Source organism: Stomoxys calcitrans, chromosome 1 (genome assembly GCF_963082655.1).
Source record: "Stomoxys calcitrans chromosome 1, idStoCalc2.1, whole genome shotgun sequence".
Taxonomy (NCBI): Eukaryota; Metazoa; Arthropoda; class Insecta; order Diptera; family Muscidae; genus Stomoxys; species Stomoxys calcitrans.
In genome coordinates this window covers 141,994,529-142,015,522 of record NC_081552.1, presented here as the reverse complement: position 1 = coordinate 142,015,522, position 20,994 = coordinate 141,994,529, and the positions used below count along the sequence as shown (strand labels likewise).

The window sequence follows — 20,994 nt, the reverse complement described above, 5'->3', positions numbered from 1 at the left end:
CGCTTAATTAGACAAGTTCTAAGTGAAAACTTTTTATACCCACCACCATAGGATGGGGGTATACTAAGCTAGTCATTCCGTTTGTAACACCTGGATATATTGTACGTCCGTCTGTCGAAATCACGAAAGCGGTTGAACGCGTAAAGCTACCCGCTTGAAATTTTCCAAAGATACTTGAAATGTAGGTCATTGGGAATTGCAAATGGTCCATATGGGTTCAGACTTGGATATAAAGCGATTTCCCGATTTGACTTCTGGAGCCCCTGGAAGCCGAAATATTTGTCCGATTTGACTGAAAATTTGCACATAGTGTTCTGTTATAATTTCCAACAACTGCGCCAAGTACGGTCCAAATCTGTCTTTAACCTGATGGAGCTACCAAAAAAACCGTTCTTCCTATTTGACGCCTTGAGCCCCTAAAAACCGCAATTTTCATTCGATTTTAATGAAATATTGCATGTGCTGTTCCGTTATAACTTCCAACAACTGTGTTAAGTACGGTCCAAATCGGTCTATAACCTGGTAAATCTTCTATATAAACAGATCTCCTGTTTTGACTTTTTGAGCCCCTGAAAGCCACAATTTTACCTCCGATTTGGCCTAAATTTTGAACATGGTGTTCTCTTATGACCTTCAACAACTGTATTAAGTGCGGTGCAAATCGGTCTATAACCTGGTATAGTTCCCATATAAACCGATCTCCCGATTTGACTTCTTGAGTTCCTGAAAGCCTTAATTTTCATTCGATTTGGCTGAAATTTTGCATGTGGTGGTTGTGAGCATTCCAAAGCTATGTGGCCTGAGATAAACTTGAAGAGGTCTACCGTTTTGCTGTCATTGTCTAGAACAGACGTCTCAGTCATTGTGTCCGTCATGACAGGTCACTGTCTAATCGGAAAACATGCTGACAGACTGAAGGTTGCCAGCAACGACTTTTGCAAAAGATGTGAGGATCGAAGAAGAAGAGACAATAGAACACCTTCTGAGTGTATTTCCCGCACTAGCAGCCAGAAGGAGATCCATTTTAGGTTATCATTCCTTTGAGAACCTGTCTGATTTAGCGGATGTGAACACTTGCAAGTTATTGGGTTTTTTAAAGCGATCTGGATGGTTCAACGGTAGGAACTAGAAGGCATCTATCTTCTTTCTTCTGTTCCACAACGGACGAAAACTTCTAAGTGAGTCTGATGGCAGACTGCCACTTAAACCTAACCTAACCTCACTGTTATAATTTCCAACAATTGTGCCAAGTAAGGTCCCAATCGGTCTATTACCTGATATATCTCCTATATAAACCGATCCCCCGATTTGACTTTTCAGCCCTTACAAGCCAATTTGTCTGAAATTTGGCATGCGGTGTTCTGTTTTAATTTTCAAAAACTGTATTAAGTGCGGTCCAAATCGGCCTATAAGCTGATATAGCTCCCATATAAACCGGTCTCTTGATTATCCTTGTTCAGCTTTAATTATGCTGGTTAGACAGAAGTTTGGTATATAGAATCAAATTACACCCTTCAACTAAATTTAGCAATGCGGATCGGGCCTTATCCTGAAGATTTAGCGTAAATGTTGCTGTGTAGAAGCTAGTACCTGGTCTCTTCCGCTCTATTATTCCCTGGGATATTTTTGTGGCCTGCACCTAGAACAGGTGAATTTGGAACTCGATGAGAGATCCGCGACAGCCTGTATTTCATGGCTGCCGGGCTTCCTGAAAAGATGACATTACATCGAAGCCATTCCACTACTTCTTTACCTGACCATATCTGACGGATATCCTAGATATGTCCGTCTCCACCCTAGACATATGGAAGATAGGTCGAGTGATCCTTATTCAAAAGCCGGGTAAACTTTCAGACTAAGGAGAGTCATAGAGGCCATTCTCTCTTTTGTCCCATGGAGCGCTGCTCCTATCTGGTCTGAGCTTATCCCTCATCCCAGCAGATCATCAACATGGATTCCGTAAAAAGCATAGCACTACAACAGCACTCGCAGATATCATCCGCGGTCTGAATGCGAAGAGACCTCATCAACGTACTGTCCTCATGACTCCTGACTTGTCAAAAGCATTTGGCAAGGTCGACCATACCATTTTGTTTAATGACATCATTGAGTCTGATCTCTCGAACTCGACGAAGATGAGGATTGTGAACTATATGTGCGGCCGACAATTATGTGTGGAATTTAGAAATACTAAGTCGAAACGCCGTAGAGTTAAACAGGGAGTTCCACAAGGGGGTGTCCTCTCCCCAATCCTGTTTAACATATACCTTTCCAACAAACCCCCCCGGGCGTAGGGATATTATGATATTGCAAAACATACAGGTGAAACTTACCAAACTGTCATTTGGATGTCACTAAATGGCGAACACAGACCATCTACACGAGGAGACTAAGATCCGCAGGGTTAAGGACCACTGTGAACTTCTGGCTAAGAAGATTCTTCTGGGCTGCCATCGGGAGAACCACTCGAATTGCCGACTCAACGGGTTGGCCCTCCTACCAGAAGCAAGAAGAAGAATATCTAGATGTTTAAGAACGGAGTCCACAGTTCTGCTCTCAACTGACTTATTCAAAGCCGGTCTACAGCATGTTCACCAAGACACAGTAACTAGTGCGACCCAATTATACCCACCGAATATAGTCCTTAGTAGGCGCCCACCACCCATTGCTGATAACGAGAAAGATCTGCCTAGGAGGGCCAGAAATATTCTGCTTAAAGTTAGACGATACTATTACAAATAGCTGACCTGAGTGACACTACACTCCAGCCACCAATCACCTATTTAATGCCCAGCGAAACCAACGAATCTGACTGCAGAAGCACTATGGGTCAATCCAGTGTGTTAGAGCTGGATCTTAGAAAACAGGTGAGAAATCAATATACTTACAGAGTGCGGCTACAATAACAACATCCATCTCTTTAATTGCAGTGGTCGGGTAACCTTCTCAACAGGATCAGTCCTAGTTCTTTAGAATACTTCCCAAACAGATGGGCTTTGGTCTAGTCTAGGAACCATCCATATAGAAGTCTATCCAACTTCTATTACCAGGGATATTGTAGATCTTTTTATCAAAAAGCGATTTAGGCAATGTATAATCCACACTGCGTGGAACATCGTGCATTGTATTATGGATAACACAATTTCAATTTAATATCAATTTTAATTTATTTGTGGTACTAACTCAACAAGATATAGTCCTAAAGTATTATAAGATTATTATTGGAAATCTTCGGACTTAGATAAAGAAATCGCATACTAAGCCTTGGTTTAATTCCACTATTAGGAATTTTATTCGTAACAGGGACATAGCCTACTCCATATCCTACTGATATAAATGAATTGAATGAAACTTTTGTTAATATTCCGACCTTAGACCTTATAGACTCGACTTTTTACCAAGCCACTAATAGGCTTTCGGAAAGCACAAATGTTGATTGCAGTTTTGAGTTTAGATGTGTATCGCACAACGAAGTTTTACATTGTCTTACATCAGTCAAGTCAAATGATGTTGGCCTTGATAACATTGACCCAAGATTCATAAGAATATTACTTATCTCTTTAATTCAATTCTAATCACCAGTGCATATTCGACTATTTGGAAAAGATCAAAGATAATCCCAATCCCTAAATCGAATAATGATTTCCGTCCGATTTCCGTCCTACCCAGCTGGTCTATAGCCAAATCCTTATGTATGCTGATGACGTTCAGTTATTCCTTAGCGGCTCTGTTAATAATATTAGTGAATGCGATACAAAACTCAACGAGGACCTGTCCCATGTCTATAAGTGGGCTACAGCAAATGGTTTATTTCTGAAGCCCCAGAAATCAAAAGTGATTGTTATTCACAAAAATAAAAGATTTAGTTTGCAAGACCTGAATATTACTACAAATCCACAGAAAATTGATATTGTGTCCAGTGCTAAGAATTTAGGTGTGATTTTTAACAGTTCTTTAACTTGGTCAAATCGTATAATTGCTATTGCCAGGCAGACATATGCAAAGCTGCGTGCACTGTGGACAACACAATCTAATACACCATTCGAAATACGAATTCTGTTAGCAAAGACATATCTAATTTCTAGTCTGATCTATGTGTGTGAACTTTTTTCAAACTGCGATTCACTAAGCCAACGAAAATTAAATGTAGTATTCAACAGCATTATTAGTTACGTCTATGGTATAAGAAGGACTCAACATGTTTTTCACTTGCCTACTTCCCTCTATGGCTGTAGCTTCGACAATCTTCTTAGAACTAGATCTCTACTATTCTTACATAAAATCATTTGGAAGCAATCACCTAATTACCTCTATGAAGATTAATATTTGCCCGTTCTAGAAGGGGTAGGAAACTTGTCCCTTTTAGAAAAAGGAGCCTAGTATCTGAATGGCAGTTTTATACGTGTACCATACGTCTTTGGAATACTCTTCCTTACAATATCCAAAACATCAGCAAGGCGTCAATTGGAAACAAGTAAGAGCGTGCTAAGTTCGGCCGGGCCGAATCTTATATACCCTCCACCATGGATCTCATTTGTCGACTTCTAAGCGCAGTATATCTTTTTAGGCAAACAAAGAATATTGAATAAGAATATGCTATTGCGTAATATTTCAGTTCATTCGGATAAGAATTGCGCCTTGTAGGGGCTCAAGAAGTAAAATCGGGAGATCGGTTTACATGGGAGCTTTATCAAGCTATTGATCGATTCAGATCATATTAGAGACGTATGTTGAAGGTCAAGGTCAAGCCGTTGTACAAAATTTCTTCGAAATCGCATGAGAATTGCGCCCTCTAGAGGCTCAAGAAGTCAAGATCCCAGATCGGTTTATATGGCAGCTATATCAGGATATGTACCGATTTGCGCCGTACTTAACACAGTTATACCACAACAATACGTGCTAAATTTTAGTCAAATCGGACAAAAATTGCGCCCTCTAGAGGCTCAAGAAGTCAAGACCCAAGATCGGTTTATATGACAGCAATATCAAAACATGGACCGATTTGGCCCATTTACAATCCCAACCGACCTACACTAACAAAAAGTATTTAGCGGCTAGCTTTATTCCTTTGTAAATTAGTGTGCTTTCGGCAGACAGTTTATTTTAATTATTTTCTATAATGATATTTGAAAATTTTTATTTCTTTAAAAATTGTTTTATTATTTCTTAAGAAGGATACATGACTATTCTTATAAGCCTGCACTATAACTATAAGATTTAATCTTGTTGTGTAGGTATTCATTAAATAAATAAATAAGTAAACAGCACTTTCCTGAAATGCGAATGTTTGTATGCGGTGAATGTTCGAAGGAAGGTTATTCCAAAGGCGTATGTTGACCATGAAGAACTGTCTCTCAGATGTTGAAGATAGACTCTTCTGCGTGGTTAAGGCAACCGTAGCGCAGAGATTAGGATGACCGCCTATGACGCTGAACGCCTGAGTTCGAATCCTGGCGAGAACCATAGAAAAAAATTTTCAGCGGTGATTATTCCCTCCTAATGCTGGCGACATTTGTGAGGTGCTGTACTGTTTGGAATGACAGCCATGTAAAAACTTCTCCACAATGAGGTGTCGCACATTGGAGAAAATCGAAAAAAATTACTGTGTGAGAACGGGTAGGAATATATTTTGAAATTTTAAAAGGTCAGAGCTAAGGCATTAGCAAGATCGTGTTTCAAGGGCCTAGGTGGTCCGGGCGCCTCTTGGCAGGGCCCTTAAGTGAAGACACCTGAGCATTTCGTAAAATTGTTCAAGATGCCATTTGTGTTCCGATTTTCCAATATTTTTTTGCTGGATAGTGCTCAAGAATCCCTATCTTGTATATCTCTGCTGGAGATGTACAATATCTCCACTGGTTTCGGGGATATACAAGTTTTAATTTTTATTTGTTGCCTTCGTATTTTGTAGTTTGCGAAAGCATTTGTGGTTCGATTTTCATTTTTATGCATGATTTGGATTTCAAAAATTTTATAAATTTAACAACGACTTTGCCGCAACAATTGTCCACATCCAATTATTTAGTTAAATGTTATACAATTATTCAGTCCAAAGTATATCTTGCGTGTTTCTACGGTTATCAAAGTATTTTTCAAAATTTTTTAAAGTTCTGGAGAGCTGTTATTATATTGTAGCATTTGAAAGCTTTGCATATGAACGCACTGTCGTCCGCATTATTAGTTTCATTAAAATTTTTCCCTCTAGAACATATTTTATTGAAATTTTGCCTTTGAGAAAATTATTATATATTATATTGTGTTAAGAAAAATAAATTAGAGGTGCCCGGGCTTGAGCCAAATATTCCCTCTAAAACATATTTAATTAAAATTTTCCGGGCCACGGAGGGTGTTTTATTTGACGTCCAAGTATGTGTGCGAAATTTCATCAAAATCGGTTCAAATTTAGATGTAGCAACCATATATATCTTTCATCCGATCTTTACAAAATTTTTCGCGACGTGTCTTATTTGACGTTCAAGTATATGTGCAAGATTTCGTCAAAATTGATCTAAATTTAATATAGCCCTCATATAAATCTTGCGTCCGATATGATCTTTTAAGGCTGAAGAAGCCATGCTCCGATCATAACAAAATTTTGCGTTAGAGACTTTATTCTAGATTTAGGTCCAGATTTAGATATAGCTCCAATGTATATCTTTCATCCGATATGACCTTTAAGAAAATCGTCAACATGCTTTAATTCGATATTTCAGTAGGTATGCAAAATTAAACTCAGATTAAGAGTTGTGGGGTAGGGTATTATATAGCCGGCTCCGCCCGACTTTTGCCTTTCCTTAATGGTTTTATTTTACTTTTAATTTCGTAAAGTATGGAGTGTATGGTTTTAATTGGGAAACTGTTGTTTCTCAAAATATTTATTATTATTGTGGTACTTTTTATACCCTCCACCATAAGATGGGGGGTATACTAATTTCGTCATTCTGTTTGTAACTACTCGAAATATTCGTCTGAGACCCCATAAAGTATATATATTCTTGATCGTCGCGACATTTTATGTCGATCTAGCCATGTCCGTCCGTCTGTCCGTCCGTCCGTCCGTCTGTCTGTCGAAAGCACGCTAACTTCCGAAGGAGTAAAGCTAGCCACTTGAAATTTTGCACAAATACTTCTTATTAGTGTAGGTCGGTTGGTATTGTAAATGGGCCATATCGGTCCATAACCTGATATAGCTGCCATATAAACCGATCTTGGGTCTTGACTTCTTGAGCCTCTAGTGTGCGCAATTCTTATCCGATTGGAATGAAATTTTGCACGACGTGTTTTGTTATGACATCCAACAACTGTGCCGAGTATGGTTGAAATCGGTCCATAACCTGATATAGCTGCCATTTAAACCGATCTTGGGTCTTGACTTCTTGAGCCTCTAAAGTGCCCAATTCGTATCCGATTGGAATGAAATTTTGAACGACGTGTTTTGTTATAACATCCAACAACTGTGCCGAGTATGGTTCAAATCGGTCCATAACCTGATATAGCTGTCATATAAACCGATCTTGGGTCTTGACTTCTTGAGTCTCTAGAGTGCGCAATTCTTATCGAATTGGAATGAAATTTTGCACGGCGTGTTTTGTTATGATATCCTACAACTGTGCCAAGTATAGTTTAAATCGGTCCATAACCTAATATAGCTGCCATATAAACTGATCTTGGGTCTTGACTTCTTGAGCCTCTAGAAGGCGAAATTCTTATCCGATTTGAATGAATTTTTGCACATAGTATTTTGTTATGATACCTTTAACATTTGTGCCAACTATGGTTCAAATCGGTTAATAACCTGATATAGCTGTCATATAAACAGATCTGGGGACTTGACTTCTTGAGTCTCTAGAGGTCGCAATTTTTATCCGATTTGCCTGAAATTTTGTACGACGCACTCTCTCAAGATCATCAACATACGTGTTTATTATGGTCAGAATCGGTCTATAGCCCAAAACTGCTCCCATATAAATCGATCTCTCTATTTTACTTCTTGAGCCCCCAAAGGGCGCAATTCTTATTCGAATTGGCTGAAATTTTACACAAGTCTCCAACATATAATTTAATTGTGGTCCAAACCGGACCATATCTTGATATCGTTCTAATAGCGGAGCAAATCTTTTCTTATATCATTTTTTGCCTAAGAAGAGATGCCGGGAAAAGAACTCGACAAATGCGATCAATGGTGGAGGGTATATAAGATTCGGCCCGGCCGAACTTAGCACGCTTTTACTTGTTTGTCATAAAATTGTTTGTCAGGTCTCTTCACTGTACCAGTTAAAAATCATTGTCTTTGGATCCTTAGAGTTTGAAGTCAAAATATGATATTGTTTCTTCTTTCTCAACTTCAAATGTGAATGGGATTTTGTTATGATATATGTTAAGAGTATTTAGAATTCTATCCCCATCGTCCTTGTTGATAATTGGTAAAATATCATCCACATATTTAGCTTTGTATTTAATATGTATGGCCTGTTGGTGTAGCTCTGCTATGGTGTCGTCAAGTAGGTGATCTAATATTAAATCTGCGATTGCAGCTGAAAGAGGGTTTCCCATGGGTATTTCAAAATTTTGATTACATATTTTTTGCTTTTCATTTTATACTCGTACTATGTATAATGTTTGCATATTAAGGCCGGTCATGTGTTTTGATTACTTTAGGCATTTTATACAAAGGGAGTCGAGCTAAAGGCCATCACAAATTGTGTTGGAAGAACCCTGCAGGATATTTGGGGTAAATTCACCCCTATTAAATTCACCCAAATTACCGGTCAATCATTTTAGTCCATCGTGTGGTTGTTTTGGCGTATTTTTCTTTTTGGAGAATAAACCGGTATAAATGTCTCTATGTTGGGACAGTTCGTTTTTTCGTAAGTACGCTTTCGTTTTTTTTTTGTACTTTTCTGGTTGTAAACGCATCGTATTGTAAAAAAAACAACGACGTTGATCAGGGTGAGTTTTTTTTTTGCTTCGAAAAAAAGATACACAAATAAAACAAAAACTTCAACCGTTACCAGTGTGCAGAGAATTTGACATTTTTTTTGCTTTGGTTGCAGTTTGAAAATTTTGTTCAGCCTGTGTTCTAGCTCCAAACGAAAGTGACATACAAGCAGGTAAGTGCGCAGATATTTGCTAAATGTGAATAATTTGCTAAATGTCAATAGTTTGCTAAACGTAAATAATTTGCTAATTGCAAATAACATGCGCTAAATGACGCCAAATTTTAATTCATTTTTTACTCTTTTTTTAGAAGCAATTCCACCGACCATAAATGATAGAAGCCCAACGCAACAGCTTTGAAAAGCGATACATTTCTATGAAAAAATAATTTTTATTCATTGTTCATTTTTTTGTGTAGAATTAATACTGAATTGTTTTGCTTTTTTATGTAATCAATAATTTTATTTCTATTTTTAGCTTGACTTTATTTATTGTTTATCTTTATATATGAAACAAAAATTCTAAACGAATATGTAAATAAAATTAACTTAATAAACAGTTGTTAAGAAATTGTCCAAACAGGTGGAGTGATGTGTTAGTCTAAATGGGGTTTTTTTAACCGGATAAATGATTTTTTGTGATGATTTTTCAAACCCATGAAATAAACGATTTTTCAAACGAGTAAAATGACCAGTGTTTTAAACCGATTAAATGACCGGTTAAAAATTATTGGCCCTAGGTGATATGCCCATAAAAAAATCACCCGTAATATGGATAGTCAGGGGACCAGCCACTGGTCACTGAAAACCGGTGAAATCACCAGTTTGTGACCGGTTCAAAGTCTTGCAGGGACTTGCGATATTCATTTCGAAAGGTGGCGATAAATCTCTCGTCAATTGCATAGCTCTGCTAACGCCCATACTGGTTACTGGTTTTGTTCGCTTCTAATCTAATTTGTGATGGTCGTTAGCTCGAACCCCTTTGTGAAAAATGCCTCAAGTAGTCAAAAAACATGACCGACCATAACATGCAAACATACATAATAGTATAAAATGAAAAGCAAACTATTTTTTCATTTCAGTAAGTTTTTTTCAAAATTTTTTGGAAGATTTTTGAATTTAAAACAGTAGATTTTTTTAGCTGAAATCGCAGCACGAAACGTTGTGTGGATATCAAATATTGAATAGACGGTATTGAAGAATAAGACCAGAGAAATTTTTCTGCTGATATCAGCAAACACTGCCTGCTGACATTAAATTACAAATGTTTAACTTATGAATGATACCATATTTTCTTTTTGAAGTCTTAACAACAATTAAGCACTTGCTCCATATTAATATAAATTTTTCCAATTTTAGGCAAAGCCTAAAATTCTTAATATGATTTTGTAGGTATTTTGTTATTAAAAATCGTTAGAAGATTATGAAATAGTAGAAAATTAGAAAAAATTGTGCGCTATATGGTCCTTAAATTAATAGATGAGATGAACCACACACATTTTTTAAATTTATTTTTATCAATTTTTTAGGATGTATTCAAATTTTGACACATAACATGCTGAGGATATGGAAAGAACATTTTACCCAACTGCTAGTGTCCGACGTTGGCGGCGAAGAGGGTACCGCAGAACCAATCAATGATGATGGTATATAATGTTTACCTCCTAGTCAGAATGAGGTTCAGGTAGCAGTGACTTGACTAAAGAACAACAAGGCAGCAGGAGCCGACGGGTTACCCGCCGAACTATTGAAGACCGGAGGCGATACGCTGATAAGTCGTATGCATCAACTTATTTGCGCCATCTGGCTAGAATAACGCATACCCGATGATTGTAACCTCAGCATACTACGTCCCGTACACAAGAAATAAGACAAGACGAAATGTGCCAACTACAGAGGAATAAGTCTCCTCCCCATCGCATACAAGATACTCTCAAGCGTACTGTGTGAAAGATTTAAACCTAAACTCAATGAGATAATTGGGCCCTATTAATGCGGCTTTAGACCTGGTAAATCCACCCTAGACCAGATATTTACACTGCACCAAATCCGGAAAAAGACACGAGAAGGGCTAATCAACACCTACCATCTCTTTGTTGACTCCAAAGCCGCTTTCGATACACCTTTACCTTCAAAGGTATTTCAAGCCATGTCTGAGTTTGGTATCTCTGAAAAATTAATAAGACTCTGCAGAATGCCACTTGCTGATACGCGTTCCTCAGTAAGAATAGGAAAGAATCTCTCCGAACCATTTAACACCAAACGAGGTTTCAGACAAGGAGTCAGCCTATCGTGTGATCTCTTTAATATCCTGCTGGATAAGATTACACAAGATGCAGATGTGAAAAGATATGGCGCTCTACTCACAAGAGAACACATTCTACTCGCCTATGCCGACGACATCGACATCATAGGTCGGTCACCGGAAGTAGTAACTGCAGTCTTTGAAAGAATTGAAAGGGAATCGGCGAAAATGAGTCTGGCAGTAAATGGAGATAAGATGAAATGGATGGTTTCAACTCCCAAAACGGAGAAAGTTGGGAACAACAACTTTGAGATACTCATTAACTTTATCTATTTCGGCACCGCCGTAACCAAAAAAAAATTGAACCAGTTTTGAAATAAAGCGAAGAAAAATACTGGAAAACAGATACTACTTTGGATTGAGCAAGCAGTTTAGAAACAAGGCCACCTCTCGACAGACGAAGATTACACTATACAAGACACTGATACTACCCGTGCTGTTATATGGTTCTGAAGCATGGGTACTTGTGAAAGCAGGTGAGGCAGTGCTTGGAATATTTAAGAGAAAGATTCTTCGTGGAATATATGGACCAGTTTGAGTTAATGAAGAATGTAGACGACGTATGAATCACGAGCTGTATGAGCTGTATAACGATGATAGCATAGTTAGACGTATCAAAATACAACGGCTGCGTTGGATGAAGACGGTCCAGCAGAGAAGTCTTTGGAAGCAAATACGGTGGTACACGCAAACCTGGAAGACCAAATTCCAATGGAAAGATCAAATGGTGGGAGACACCTCGAAACTTGGTGGCAGCGATTATAGAATGAGCGCAGAAGATCGAGGCGCTTGGAACGCTGTTCTACGTTCGGCTAGTGGAAAAAATGTTCTGTTATAGCCAGTTAAAGTAAAACTTGCTAATCACATTATATTATTTTGTATACTTACTCGAATCCAGCAACTTTTGTGTTCTTTGTAATTCCTTTTCAGATTCCTTTTTATGTTCCATGGCTTTGTGCGTCTCTATAAAGGCTAGACGTTGTCCTCTGTCAGTCAAATACTTGGTGTACATGCCAGCCACATTAATGGCCGAGTAAAGAATGAAATTAGCAAATATTTGGAATGCAACACAATTCGATTTCTGTAAATGTATGAATAAAAAGATGTATCAGTTAAACCGCACAAGAGCGCCAACAATAATTGCATCAAATAATCTTTGGATTTTCGGACCAATTAACAACGAGGGCAAAATCAAACTTTGATTTTTATTAAACTTTTCAAATTAAGTATGTTTTTAGCAGATATATATCTATTATATGGAAATGAAATTGTTGGGCTTTGTTTGTTAGTCTGTTTGTCTGTTCCGTAAAGACTCAAAAACGACTGAACCGATTTTCATGAAATTTTCACAGATGGTAGAGTTTGGGCCCCCGGTGAAATTATGGTACTACGGACCCTACCCCACACCCCATTTTTCAAAAACGCCAGATCTCGGAGATGCGTGCACCGATTTAGACGAAATTTTGTATGCCACCTTATGGTACCTCAAAAACACGAAATTGGTAAAAAAATTTGAGGTCAAATAATCTGGCAGGACGCCCCATCCCAAAACCCACCCGAACGGAAATGTGCACTGATTGGGACAACAAGGGTATCAAATAAAAGGTAATTAACAGTAGAGTACGAATTTAGTAGATAAATGTCACATTTAGTGTCGGGGGGCCGACCCTCTCCTCCCAATAAATGCAACGCCAAACTGTCATGTAGGGTGACCGAGAATATATTGTACTCAACTGAAAGGACGTGTCAGAGGGCAATCCCCCCACCCCCCATCTCCTATACTACCCAAAAAAAGGAATTAAGAATAATATGAAATAATATATGAAGGCCGATCAGGATAGAATAGGACAGAAATGAAAGGTCTTTGGTAGTAGAGTACATATTTTACCCCCAAATTGGGATAGACATAGGAGGACCTGCGAATCTTTAAGAATTTAGTACCCCATGATTTTAAATGTAGATAACCAATACAAAAAAATTAATTAGTATGAATCTGAACGAGACCCCCAAGCCCTGAATATCTTGATAGCCTCCTTGAAAATGCTTCACATTATGGGGCTCAAACAAAATCGTGCTCTAGCACGATGTTGATATTACTTCAGAGTCCGCCTCTAAACTCCCTTCAAACCGGTCATGATTGCCTACTATGGCGATAAACAATAGGTATTTGATAGTAGTAAACGAATTTGATATCCAAGTTTGAGGCCAAATGTTTGGGGGTCGTGCCAACTTATAAACTCCCCCTAAACCATTGGCAATTGGGGCTAAAATTAAAGATATTTCAGGTAGAGCACGATGCTGATATTTTTCAGGGCTAAGTACGGGCTAATGCTGGCAACATTTGTGAGATACTATGCCTTGTAAAACTACTCTCCAAAGAGGTGTCACACTGCGTCACGCTGTTTGAACTCGGCTATAAATAGGAGGCCCCGATCAAAGCAATGTGATTTTCGGGAGTGGCAAAGAGTTTGGCTACTCCAATCCACCAAAAATTCCAATGGAATTAAGTAGATCTAACATGGAAATTTTAATGTAATGGCTATGACAGAAAATTTGTTCCACGTAGACACCAAGTTTCGAGGTGTCTCCCACAACTTGATCTTTCCATCGGGCTTTTGGTCTTCCCGGTTTGCGTGTACCACCGTGTTTGCCTTCAAAAGACTTCTTTGCTGAAGCTTCTTCATCCATTCTGACAACATGAACTAGTCAATGCAGCCGTTGTATTTTGATGCGTGTTAATATGCTATCGTCGTCATAAAGCTCATACAGCTCGTGGTTCATACGTCGCCTATATTCTCCACTAACCCAAACTGGTCCATATATTTTACGAAGAATCTTTCTCTCAAATACTCCAAGCACTGTCTCATCTGCTTTCACAAGTACCCATGCTTCAGAACCGTATAATAGCACGGGTAGTATCAGTGTCTTGTATAGTGTAATCTTCGTCTGTCGAGAGGTGGCCTTGTTGCTAAACTGCTTACTTAGTCAAAATAGTAGCATCTGTTTGCCAGAATTATTCTTCGCTTTATCTCATTCGTTTCGGTTACGGCGGTGTCGAGGTAGATAAAATTACTGACTTTTTCAAAGTTGTGGTTCCCAGCTTTCTCTATTTTCATTATCTGGTCGGTTGTGCAAGGCTTTTTTGGTGTTGAAACCATCCATTTCATCTTATCTCCATTTACTGCCAGACACATTTTCACTGACTCTCTTTCGATTCTTTCAAAGGCTGCAGTTACTACTTCCGGTGACCGACCTATGATATCGACGTCGTCGGCATAGGCGAGTAGCATGTGTTCTCTTGTGGTAAGAGTGCCATATCTATTCACATCTGCATCTTGTATAATCTTTTCCAGCAGGAATTAAAGTGACCACACGATAGGCTGTCTCCTTTTCTGAAACCTCGTTTGGTGTTAAATGGTTCGGAGAGATACTTTCCTATTCTTACCGAGGAACGCGTATCAGCAAGTGTCATCCTGCAGATTCTTATTAATTTGTCAGGGATACAAAACTCAATCTCCAATCAATCGCTTCTTCAGGTGTCAAAAAACGTTGACCTCTCATTTTATTTTTTACGTACGGGAATAACAGAAATCATTCGGTGCCAAGTCAGGACTATACGGCGGATGACTCATCAAATCGATGCTTTGAGTGCTCAAAAATGCAGTTGTTTGAGCAGATGTGTGAGAGCTCACGTTGTCGTGGTGAAGAGTGATCCGTCTTCGGTGGTAAGTTTTCCTGATTTCTTGGAAGACAACTGACAAACAAATGGTTGTGTACCACTCAGAATTAACTGTTCTGCGTTGTTCTAGTGGTACGATTGCGACATGTCCAGTTTTTCCGACAAACAGGCTATCATTTGCCTGGAAGTGCTTCGTGCGCGAGCAACTTTTGTTGGATTTGGCTCATCTTGAAACACCCATGCAATCGACTGCTGTTTACTTTAGGGCTCACACGTGTAAATCCGCGATTCATCACCTGTGACGGTGTCGTCGACGTGTTTTGAAGCACCTCGACCCTATTTTTGAAGCATTTCTTTCGACCAATCGGCACGAGCCTTTGTTTTGAGCGATTGACAAATTGTGTAGGATCCAGCGCGAACATGAAGGTCAAATGTCCATGCAATATTGAATGTATGCTGGTCCCACTAATGCCTAAGGTGTCTCAATCTCACAATAAGTCACATGACTGATTGACAACTGATTTTGGACGACCTTCACGAAATTCGTCTTGGTTGAATTCACCATACCATCGATAAACACTGGTCCTTGATCGATGCACTTTTGTTGAGTTAATCCACTTCGAATGTTGTAAAAAAAATAATCGCACGAAAATGTTCACGATTTAATCCCATTTTTTGGGCGAGATGAATGTTTTATGTTACTGTTGTTGTTGTAGTAGCAGTGTGTGGTACACTGAGGCGGCAGCCCTTGCCGATGAAGTAATTCATTGGGTCAATCCGGTACATACAACCGGCTGCCATGGGATTGAATGTTACTGTAAACAACACAAATAGTGCTGGTATGTCAAAACGTTCTGAGTAAGTATAACCTCAAAAATATCAAGCTTTGCGATAGAGCTGTCAGTCCAATTCTGAAGTATAAAAGGCAACCTTCGTATCACTTATATACCCTCAGTGTTTTGAGTATGTAGTAGGGAGACCGCACACATAAAAATCATTTCGAACAAGTAACAGCTTTCTAATAAGAATTGCGTCCTATAGGGGTTCAAGAGCTAAAATTGGAAGATCAGTTCATATGGAGGCTATATCAGGTTATGGACCCATTCAGATCACCGATTGTGCCCTCTAGAGGCTCAAAAAGTATAATCGGGAGATAGGTTTATATAGCTATATCAGGCTAGGAGCTCCGGTAGCCGAGTTGGTAGCATGCTCGTATTACCAGTACAGGGGTCGTGAGTTTGATTTCCACCAGAGGTCATGGTCTGTCGCTACTGTGGTATCACAGTGGACTTTTAATTGGGTAAGTGAGTCTGCAAAAGACTGTCACCGTTACCTAATCTAACCTATATCAGGTTATGGACCGTTGTACACCATATTTAGCATAGTTGTTGTAAGTCAAAACAAAACACCACTTACAAGATTTCAGCCTAATCGCTTAATAGTTGCGTACTCGAGAGGCTCACGAAGTCAAGAGCTATATTAGGTTATGAGTCGATTTGGACCATACTTAGCACATTTGTTGGAAGTCATAACACAACGCCACGGTGAAAATTTTCCAAATCGGATAAGAACTGCGCCTATTTTTGTTGATTTTTGATGTTAATTTTTTAATGATTTTCTAAGGCATGGTCTCTACAGAGGCCACCATTGCTCAGAGGTCCACCTCTGATGCTAAACGCCTGGGTGCAAATCCCGGCAACAGCATCAGAAAAAGTTTTCAGCGGTGATTTACCCGAATAACAGAAATATGGGTCCAAGGACCTTTGCCAATGTCGCTAAGGAGAGCTTAGTGATGGTAGTTGTTGAAAAGGCTGCATACCTAGGAACAACTGGACTTCCAGGAGACTGGAAGCCACTATCGGAACAAGAGAGGAAGGCGTTGAAACGGGTCCCGAGAAGCCATGCCTGTGTAGGCGGGTTATCCGGTTGGATTGGGGTCAAGGTGTGCGCCAGCGGGGAAGTACAGAGCCCAAAAAGGTACTTCGACAGCAGCAGCTAGTGAAGCATCTAAGGAGCAACCGTCCCCACCGCATGTGTCCGGTGTCCTGAGGAAGAGTGGTTGCACTGCTTTCTCAACTGCCCCTGGATGCGTAAGGAAACTCATCATGACAAGATCAAACTAATCTTGTGAGAATGAATTCCTGGCGGACTCAGAAGACGACCAACCAGTGCTAACGCAACAGTGCACTCTTGCGTTAGCACTGGTTGGTGGACACAGAGCCTGTATTTTTGCAAAGTGTAGTCTAAATGTTTTTCTCCTTCCGTCGCACAGTGGGCCAAATGGCAAAAAAATTGGAAATAAGTCTACAACTTTTTATCTGTTGATTTTAGCCATACAAAATGTTCTAGACATTTGTAGAGGAGGACATAGGCTTTCAGAAAAGTGCTGTTGTTGGTCCATATCTTTAATACAGGGTGAGCTACAGGGTGTCAAAGTTGACTACTTTTGACTTCTCCAAGCTTCTGGGGGCCATAACTTTTGATCTACTCAACCGATTTACATGATTTAGGACTCTAGAGAAAGAGCTTGACAAGATCTAAAAAACTTATGCATAAAGTACCATGCCATCGTGTACTGTTAAGGAGTTATGAATTGTTTAATTTTAAAATATGAAAATTTGGCCTTGGTTTTTTTCAGTGTTTTTTAAATAACTCCGTCAATTTTAAAGCTATAAACTTCATACTTCACACAAATTATGCCAGCATATGTGTGCATAAAATACAAAAGGAATCACGTGAATATCTTTGGCGGTTTAAAAATGGCATCGTTTTCAATATGAAAAATATTTTTTTTGTCAAAAAATTGCAAAATTTTTCAAAAAAGATACTCCCATTTCCTTTAAGTTTTCGCAAACTTTGGCCGTCAAAGCATTATCATTTCTTTCCATTTTCACAAAGTCGAGGTATTAAGAAAAGTTTTAAGTGCTAATTTGGCTAATTTCGATATCAAACAACACCGTTATCTTAAGACCAAAATGGCCAATTTTTTTACTAAACTTCAAAAGTTTCTCACTGGAAAAAAAGTTCCACGGGGATTTTTTCGCTTTTTTTGAACTTAAATGAAAGCTTAAAATGTTCCCAACATTTTAAGGTATGTCTCGCCATATCCTAGCCATAAATGAGATCGTAGCGATCAAAATACTGAAAAAAGTCAATTTTCAAGTAGTGCTATATTCATTGCTAAAAAACAAGTATTACGTCACATTTTATTGCAAAGATGTTAAATAAACTTTTATTTGGTAACACTTCTTCTACAAAACACAAAAAGAATCATGGAAATATCTCTATTCTATTCCATTTTATGGAACCGGCAATAAAAAAGTCAATTTTTCAAAAAAGTCGAATTTCCCAAATTTTGTTTTTGTTGTCCTAATTGCACATGACACACTATAGCCATATTTACGCAACATACCTTATCGTAAAGGAAATTTTCATACCTTTCCAACAATGTATAAAACATTTCTCAACTCGGATTCTATCTACTCTAAAATTCATTTACACTTCATTAAACTCTATATAAAAATGTCTATTTGTGAAATGGAACCTTATATGGGGCCTACACTAAAACATTGATAGATTTGCCCAGGGTTTACAATACAAATGTGTTAGAATAAAAAAAGGTCTCCTGCCAAAGTTTAAAAAAATTGGAATAAAAATATGTGTTTTAGAGCGAAAACACTTCGCATCGGCGTGCGTTTGTATAGTACCTACATCTATTTTTAATGTAAGCTGATGATTTTTGAATAAAAAGTAACCTAGAAATATACCTGCATATATATATATATTTGTGTTAAGATTTGATGCAGACAAATGTTACCTGTTTCGCTATGTCGAATTCCCAGGAAATCCACCGTATCAATGAATGTGAAAAAACCTACCCATAAAAAATTCATTGTCATTTTTTTTAACCAAATTCGAGTCCAGGTAAATAATTATAGAAGAGTAAGTAAAAAGAGGCACTTTGGACCCCTTTTTACGATTGCGTCTGATACCTGAAATGGGTCATTAATTGTGAATATATTGCATAAATATTTGAACAAAATCCAAATTTTCTTCATTATATTTTGTAGAGGCGTAAAGGACATTTATAAGTTATGGAAGTCATACTGAAGTATTCCACTCTTTCGAAAATTGTATGGGACATCAAAAATGATTCCAAATCATACACGGAGTCATTTAAGGAACTTGTTTACACTTTGGACCACATATATGGAATAAGGCTAAATAAAGACGCTTTAGACAAACTTGAAAAATTCTACAAATCATTTGAGAGAAGGTTGCCAGAATGTTCATTCGCAAAAATCAAGTTTTTCAAAATGTATGAGAAGTGGCTGAAATCGGATCTACTTATTGAAATTAAACCGCTGATTCCCGGCCGGCCTAGCAAAGCATACGACGAAGTTACGGAGAAAACCAAAAAGAAAAAACAAGAGGAACTATTGGCGGCACATCCGCCAAATTTAATAAAAGATACGTTCAAAACAGCATTGTTAAAAACACAACCAAAAAATGTTGGACGAATTGTCGATGTTTTACCATTAGCATCTCCGAAAAGGGTAAAGAGAATGGTAGAAAGTATTCCAACTCCAAAATCGACTACAGAATTCACGGAGGAAGATGCACTGGCCCTGATTTTGAACCTAGGCCTCTCAAGAAACAAATACTCAACAATGAGGAAGGCTCTTCGTGAAAAAGGATCGGGTTGTTTACCCTCAAAACATAAATTGTACAACACCAGGACGAAAATGGTGCCATCAAATATATACGTGGACGAATTAAAAGCAAGAGTGAAACTTGCTGATCTTGTTGAAAATACAGCTGTTAGAATTATTTCTAATTTTACTGAAGAACAGTTGAACACATGTAATAATTCCGAAGTGGTTTTGATCAGCAAATGGGGTTGTGATGGATCATCTGGATTTTCCGAATATAAGCAACAAACAGAAATAGATGCCAACTTCGCATCAATTTTCATGGCATCATTAGTACCATTGAGAATGAGATTGTACAAGGACCAATCTTCATCATCGAAAGAAAATGCATTTCAAGATATATGGATAAATAGAACACCTGGGTCAAAATATTTATGTCGCCCAATTCGGTTTGAGTATACAAAGGAAGACCGGAACACAACACGATCTTTGGTGAACGAAATAAAGGAAGAAATTGCTGCATTACCCATGATTGTTATAAACCAATTGGGAAGAAATATAAAAGTTTCGTTTCAACTACAACTCACTATGATCGATGGAAAGGTGGCAAACGCATTAACTGGCGTTATGTCCAATTGGAGATGCAATATTTGTGGCAAGAAGAATGGGCAATTCGAGGACAAGTCTGATGAAAATTTAGTAAACGAAAATGCGCTCAATTTCGGTATTTCGCCCCTGCACTGTAGAATTCGATTCATGGAGTATTGTTTGCATTTATCGTATGACCTTAAATATCGGACTAGCCCTGGAAACCGCGATGTCTCTGCTAGAAACAACCAAGATCTTCACAAAATGAGGCAGGAAGAGAAGAATCGAATCCAGTTGGAGTTTAAACAAAAGGGACTTATAATAGATAAACCTCTTTACGGATACGGAAGCACAAATGATGGCAACTCGGCAAGGCGGTTTTTTGAGGACCCCGTATCGACATCTAAAATAACCGGTCTTGATGAACACTTGCTAAGACGATTCAAAGTGATTTTGGCTGTAATCAATAGCAAAAAGATGATAAATTCAACCAAATTTGAAGCTTATAGTAATGACACAAAAAACATTTTATCTGATTTATATTCGTGGAAAGCTTTAACACCGACAGTACATAAAGTCTTACATCATGGCAAGGAAATTGTGGAATACAACATACTTCCGTTAGGAGAACTTACAGAAGAAGCTCAGGAATCCCGTAATAGAGATGTTAAACAGTTCCGGCTTTTCAATACCCGAAAGAGCACCAAATTTAACCAAAATTATGATTTACTTCAATATTTATTGTTATCGTCTGATCCGGTACTATACAGCATCAGAACTAAATGGCTACCAAAAATATGTGACGATATAGATAAGGACGATCCCGATGCCATTCAA

General features: G+C 38.4%; 1 protein-coding gene across 7 annotated transcripts in view; it reads right to left on the bottom strand.

Moving 5' to 3' along the window:
• Positions 1-20,994, bottom strand: part of LOC106094892 (adenylyl cyclase 78C) — a 384,230-nt gene that overhangs the window by 148,401 nt on the left and 214,835 nt on the right. For all 7 annotated transcript variants that reach the window (XM_059361192.1, XM_059361191.1, XM_059361193.1 and 4 more), the window contains one exon: positions 12,127-12,319. In XM_059361192.1, coding sequence (XP_059217175.1) covers positions 12,127-12,319 — 193 coding nt within the window. The remainder of the gene's footprint in view (positions 1-12,126; positions 12,320-20,994) is intronic.